Source organism: Euleptes europaea, chromosome 19, assembly GCF_029931775.1.
Source record: "Euleptes europaea isolate rEulEur1 chromosome 19, rEulEur1.hap1, whole genome shotgun sequence".
Classification (NCBI taxonomy): Eukaryota; Metazoa; Chordata; class Lepidosauria; order Squamata; family Sphaerodactylidae; genus Euleptes; species Euleptes europaea.
This window is the reverse complement of record NC_079330.1, coordinates 19,023,002-19,030,006: the sequence shown is the minus strand read 5'-3', so window position 1 is coordinate 19,030,006 and position 7,005 is coordinate 19,023,002. Positions and strand designations below refer to the sequence as shown.

Below are 7,005 nucleotides of genomic sequence, written 5' to 3'. Positions count from 1 at the left end.
GGGGTAAAGCGTAGACGACTGGGGAAGGCATTGGCAAACCACCCCGTAAACAAAGTCTGCCTAGTAAACGTTGGGATGTGACGTCACCCCATGGGTCAGGAATGACCCGGTGCTTACACAGGGGACCTTTACCTTTACCCCATTCAGATCCTTCAAAGGTGACCCTCTATAAACTCTCAGTGATACTCCAAAAGAAGTTTAAGCACCACCCTTGTGGAGTGCACACAAGAGAACTGCAACTTGGCTCTTCATACAGTGCATGTATTGAAAGGGTCAAGAGAACACCTCCAGTCGATGCAACTTGATATGCTGGACCCAACTCTTTACAGACCTTCAAATCCATTTGGTCCTCTGAGAAGGCACCAATCACAGCAAGGCACCTTGGGCTGACAGTCACGGGAAGCAGTAAAAAAGAAAATACCAGATGCCTAACGCAGAGTCAGCCCACGTGAACCTGACAAAGGTCTGCTGGTCCCAAAGCAGCTCCCGTTGTCGGAAATGCAGCCGCTTGGTGGATTCCAGTCACCGTGTGATCTGTCCTCTTTGGCACATCATGTGCCCCCAGATGCTGAGAAACAGGGAAGGAGGAGGAGGATGCTGGAGGAACATGGAAATTGTTCTGGATGTACAGCTCTCCGAAGGCGCCGGCAGTTGGGTTTGGGACAGGAGTGTGTGAGTGACCCAGCGGGTGCTGCGGCCACGATCCTAAGGCATGAGCGCCGGGGTGCATCTGAACGACAGGCAAGGCGGGAGGAGGAGAGCTGTGATAAGTCTGAGTGGGATAAGACCCTGGAACCGGATTCAGCCTGAGCAGAAGAGAACACAAACGTTACCCCAGAGGCACAAAGGACATCCCACCCAGTTAGCTACTGGAGATGTGAGAGCCTGGAAAAAATCCAAAAGGAAACATACCTGGGGAAAATATCCCCCCCATTCCCGCCCCCCCCAAAGTTTCAGCTGGAAAACTGGAAAAAAACACTGGGGGGGGGGAACTCTTATATTTTCTTGTGTGTGTAGTGTGTGTTAAGAGCCGTCAAGTCGCTTCCGACTCATGGCGACCCTATGAATGAAAGTCCTCCAAAATGTCCTATCTTTGTCAGCCTTGCTCAGATCTTGCAAATTGAAGGCTGTGGCTTCCTTTATTGAGTCAATCCATCTCTTGTTGGGTCTTCCTCTTTTCCTGCTGCTCTCAACTTTTCCTAGCATGACTATCTTTTCCAGTGACTCTTGTCATCTCATGACGTGACCAAAATACGACAGCCTCAGTTTAGTCATTTTTGCTTCTAGGGTCAGTTCAGGCTTGATTTGATCTAGAACCCACTGATTTGTTTTTTTGGCAGTCCACGGAATCCGTAACACTCTCCTCCAACACCACATTTCTAAGGATTCTATTTTCTTCCTATCAGCTTTCTTCACTGTCCAGCTTTCTCACCCATATATAATAATAGGGAATACGATGGCATGAATTAATCTAGTCTTGGTGGCCACTGACACATCCTTACACTTCAAAATCATTTCTAGCTCCTTCATGGCTGCCCTTCCCAGTCTCAATCTCCTTCTGATTTCTTGGCTGCAGTCTCCCTTTTGGTTGATGGTGGAGCCAAGGAATAGAAAGTCTTGAACAATTTCAATTTCCTCATTGTCAACCTTAAAGTTGTGTAATTCTCCTGTAGTCATTACTTTTGTTTTCTTTATGTTCAGCTGTAGTCCTGCTTTGGCACTTTCTCTTTTCACTTTCAGCAGTAGTCGTTTCAAATCTTCACTATTTTCTGCCAATAATGTAGTGTCACCGGCATATCTCAAATTATTAATATTCCTCTCTCTAATTTTCACTCCACCTTCATCTAAATCTAATCCAGATTTCCTAATTATATGTTCTGAATATAGCTTGAAGAGATAGGGAGATAAAATACATCCTTGTCTGACACCTTTGCCAATTGGAAACCATTTTGTTTCTCCATTTTCTGTTCTAACTGTGGCCTCTTGCCCAGAGTACAGGTTGCGTATTAAAACAATCAGTTGTAGTGGCACACCCATTTCCTTTAAGGCATTTCCTTTTTACATTCAAAATGTATAGCATGAAAAAGCCTGAGGACTTTAAAAAAATTTTCAGTGCAAAAATTGAGAAATTTGGAGAAGCATTGAAAAAAAAAACTTCCTTAGAAATATTTTCTGTTACACTGAGAAAATATTTCAACAGATGTTTTTTCTTTTCTTACAAATGAGAGGGAGGGCAGGAAGGGTTGCATCAGTGTTTGGTTCTTGTGGCCCTTTCCTACATGCCCCGAGAAATGCCCATCGCCACTTTGGGGGTCAGGGGAGTCTTTTTTGGCTTCAAAATTTTTAGAAATGTTACAGCTCTCGCTAATACTATGGATGTGGAATGGTATAATATAGCTTGATCTTGTCAGATCTCGGAAGCTAAGCAGGGTCAGTACTTGGCAGGGAGACCTCCAAGGAAGACTGCAGAGGAAAGCCAAGTCAAACCACCTCTGCTTAATCACTTGCCTTGAAAACCCCACCACGGGTCACTATAAGTTGGCTGCCACTTGACGGGACTTCACACACACACAACCTAATACTAGTCAGGAGTGATAATTACAACACGTGTTAATATAACTGGGCAGGGGTGGGGGAACTGACTGCACAAAATCTATGGGAATTGTGTGTCCAGAGGCCAGGCTATGTTGAGGGAAGGAAAACCCCTTCAGCACTTAGCTGCTGCAACAGGCCTGCTCCTCTTCCTACTGCAGTTCTAAAGCCAGCAGTCATCCTGCCATGCAGAAGGAAAAGCCATAAAGGAGGATCCACAGTATACACAACAATCCGAGGTCAAAACTCTGGCATCTCCAGTTCAATGATGTCTTCCCAAGGAAGTAAAGATTCAGTGGGATTGCCCGAGGTATAGCTGACAGCCATGGGGTATCCCAGAAACATTTTCACTGTTTACAGATACAGGGGAACCTCAGAAACTTTCCCATTACCCAGAAAGCCGTTCCCATCCCCAAGGGACCGTACTTCAGTTGCAATGATGCTTCCTTTTGTTCCAAGAGCTAATCGAGAAAGTGTGCTTGTGTCTGTATATATATGGATTTCAAGCGGAGATTTAAAATGCTTGCCCCAGCTGCCAAAAGCTTGAGAAAACACCAATCTGAGTAAGCAGCTCTTTTGAACATCTGAACGTGCATACTTACTTCCTACTCTGAGAAGCTCTTCTTTCTGCCAGAGACCCTGGAACGTACTTCAGTCCCTTTATTCTCTTTAGCAGTCGGAAAGGGAACTTCTGGTCCAGCCGAGAGACTGCCGATTCGGGGAGATCCAAGCCAAAACAGTAGCCATAGCCATCTGAGTGTGACAGTGCATTAAGGAGAACTACCAAAAGAAAGCAGAAATAAAGCAGGCACTGGAAAGGGAAAGAAACCTGGGCATCTAATCTCTTAAATGCATTTCTCCCAAGAGCTGGCTGTTAGTTGCCCTGCCAAATAAAACTGGATGACACAGTCAGGGATTTAGGGCCTGCCAGAAGCATTTACCATCCCAAGGGGCTACATGATGATCCCAGAGCCGAAACCTGGACACACTGCAATGCAGCAGAGAGTGCTGGGATGGCAGGACTTAGATTGGGATTCCTCCGGACAGAGAAGCCGAGTTCTCTGATGTGTTGCAAGCTGAGCGCTGGACTTGTTAGCACTTTACTGCCAACATTTGCTGCTCCCAGCAGCCTCCTGAGTTGCTTATGTAATGGGGCATACCCAACTTCCCTTCTCCCCGAACACAGGGATCTGCAACTTTATGAGAATGTGAATATCATCCTGGGTCCTATGGGGGACAATGCTATCCCCCAGCCTTCAAGGCTTAGAGCTGTTGTGGATCAACAGGTCTGAAACTTAAAAATGCCTGAAATCATCATAAGCAAGGGGAAGCAGGTGATACCAGACAGCTTTACAACAAGCGAGGATGACTAAGACATCATTAGGGTTCAGGTGATGGCGAGACTTGCTTGAAGCATGCTACTCAAAGGATACAGACTTCCCCAATTAGGAGGCCACAGATATTCCCCAGAAGAGAAGAGTGTGGAATAAGGCACGCCACACAAAGCAAGAGCCACGGCACAAGAAACATAGGGAAGTAGACTCCAAAAAGCACCGTTCTTTTCATTCGGGAGCGGGTGATGGAGACGCCAAGCATAGCAAAAGCCACAGGTGTGAATCCTTTGGCATCTTCCAGCTCCAACAGTCCAGATACAACAGCCCGGAGCATAAGGTACAGCAGGGCTGAGGAAATGGCAAAGGCCACAGTGCAGAAACAGTGTTTCACGGTGCCCATGGTCTTCTCAAAGCCGCCGGCAAAGTACCAGATGATGACAGCACCACACACCAAGGAGATCACATCCTCGTACACAAAGATGTAGGTCACCAGCCTATGAACTTAACAGAAAAGGCTGTTTTAGAGAAGACGCCACTAACAGGAAAGCTCGTGGGACAGAATCAATCCAGAAGCAAGGCATTATTGAGCTAGGGTGGTGTAACAGACTGGGGAAAAGAAAGAATTAATGATGTGTTCGGGAGGGGCAGAACATTGTACGGGCAGCCTTGTGATCTGGGCACACCTCCAGGAAGCTGAGCTCTTTGCACATATGCATTGCCAGTCTGCACTGCAAAAAACACAGAACTATTGTTAAGCTGGTTGGGCACGCAGCTCAAGGGACAGGAAGCTGAGATTGGCCTTCAGCAAGTATGCAGGGAGGGGGTCTAGAACCCTGAATTGTGGTTTAGAAGAAGAAGAAGAGTTGGCTTTTGTATGCCAGCTTTCTCTACCACTTAAGGAAGAATCAAACGGACTAACAATCACCTTCCCTTCCCCACAACAGACATCTTGTGAGGTAGGTGGGGCTGAGAGAGTTTGAAGAGAACTGTGACCAGCTAAAGGTCACCCAGCTATCTTCATGTGGAGGAGTGGGGAAACCAACCCGGTTCACCAGATTAGAGTCCACTGCTCTTAACCACTATGCCACACTGGCTCTCACAGGGAAAACTAAAACAGAAGTCAGAATGAGAAAGAGACTGAGAAGATGGAACTGGTTTGAGAGAAAATAAAGTCTTTTCATCTCTCTTAAGATTAATTCCTTCTTCCCAGACTCTTTGTAGATCGATTTCCATTTTGGTTTCCCTGAACGAGGAAGAGGGGAGCTAGAGGATGACTCAAGACTGCAAGGTTTTTGGACTGACTGGGGTGAGGGGGAAAGAGATGAGAAGTTCATGTTGGGACATGAGAAGTGCCTTGCTGAATCAGACCCAGAGTCCACTTAAGCCCCACATCCCATTTCCAATGCTGCACATCCTGAGGTTTCTGGGAAAATCGCAGGCAGGGCACAAAGACCTTTCATTCCCTCACTCTGTTCCAACCTTTGACTTAGTTTTTTCTGACAGTTAGAGTGGTTCCTCAGTGGGACAGGCTTCCTCGGGAGGTGGTAAGCTCTCCTTCCCTGGAGGTTTTTAAGAAGAGGTTAGATGGCCATCTGTCAGCAATGCTGATTCTATGACCTTAGGCACTTCATGAGAGAGAGGGCATCTTGGCCATCTTCTGGGCATGGAGTAGGGGTCACTGGGGGTGTGGCAGGGGAGGTAGTTGTGAATTTCCTGCATTGTGCAGGGGGTTGGACTAGATGACCCTGGTGGACCCTTCCAACTGTATGATTCTAGTCAGAAGCCGCTTCTGAGAACCCTACAAGCGGGATACGAGAAAGAGGGCGCCCCCACTGGGCCAGAGGTAGACTGCGCGTGTAGGTGGAAGCTCTATCTTGATTCCCCAAGACGAACAGGCTTCCATATGCGAATCTGTTGAAACCGGAGGGCGGCGATATGGGCCTGACAGAGGACCGCATCGCCTCACCTTGCCACTGCAGCACGGCCTCAGGCCGCAGCGAGAAGGCAGAGTCTCCGGACGCCACTCCCGCGCCCCACCGCAACAAGCCCGGCCCGGAAACCAGCAAAGAAAGCCACACGGTAAGGCAGGTCGCCACAGGGATCTGCTCCATCCTCCAGCTGTCTCCGCACCTTACTTCCGGCTACAGACCATTTCCGGTTGTTGCTTGTTTTCCTTCCGGATGAGGCTCGGTCGTCGCCACGGCAACAGGAGAGCAGAAGCCGCCTCCCCCCCGGAAAGAGCAAAGTCCGACTCTCGCGTTCTCGTGTTGCCATGGAAACGCCGTCCGAGGGGCCCGCGCGAGCCACGCCCACCTGCTGCCTCCAGGCCGGCGAGACCCTGACGAGTTTCTTCGCGCGGTACGCATGCGTGTGGTGTCCTCGTTGGCCGTGGATAGGTGGACGGGGGGGGAGGAGTGGAGCGGTGGGACTCTGATTGGTGGAAATTATAGCCCCACCCACCCACCGTGGTCGGCGGCCTCTTCTAAGCCGCGCCCGCTTCCGAAGATGGATTGAAGGGGCGTGGCTAAAGGAGAAAGGTTTCTCCAAATTGGTTCCCCTCCCCCTTAGGGTTGCCAGCCTCCAGATGCCAGCTGGAAATCACAAGCACTTATGGCAAAGAAACAAATTACAGACAAAAATTATGCTGTTACAAAGTGCACATACATTTATCTTTACTGTGTACAAAATACAGTTGATGCAATGACATGCAATACATGTGTGAAATCCGTATGGAGATGCATCAAATTGGCCGTGAGACTCTAGGTCCTTAAAGGTGCATAAGCTTAAAGGACCTAGAGTCTTATGCACCTTTAAGGAGAGTCCCACGGACAATTTGATGCATCTCCATACGGATTTCACACATGTATTGCATGTCATTGCATCAATTGCATTTTGTACACAGTAAAGAAATGTATGTGCACTTTGTATCTTGAATAGATCTTTGTAACAGCATAATTTTTGTCTGTAATTTGTTTCTTTGCCATAAGTGCTTGTGATTTCCAGTAGCTTCTGCTTGGGGCACTAGATCCAACTTTGATTGCCAAAACCTCCAGGTGCCAGCTGGAGATCTCCTGCTATT

At 48.0% G+C, this 7,005-nt stretch overlaps 1 protein-coding gene across 1 annotated transcript; it reads right to left on the bottom strand.

Annotated features, from left to right (window-relative positions):
• Positions 1-439: 439 nt before the first annotated feature.
• RHBDD2 (rhomboid domain containing 2) lies at positions 440-6,037 on the bottom strand. Its single transcript, XM_056864844.1, has 4 exons — positions 5,893-6,037; positions 4,026-4,427; positions 3,195-3,345; positions 440-806 (listed from the first exon to the last, which is right to left on the bottom strand). The coding sequence occupies exons 1-4, from the start codon at positions 6,035-6,037 to the stop codon at positions 440-442; spliced, it is 1,065 nt and encodes a 354-aa protein (XP_056720822.1).
• Positions 6,038-7,005: the final 968 nt, after the last annotated feature.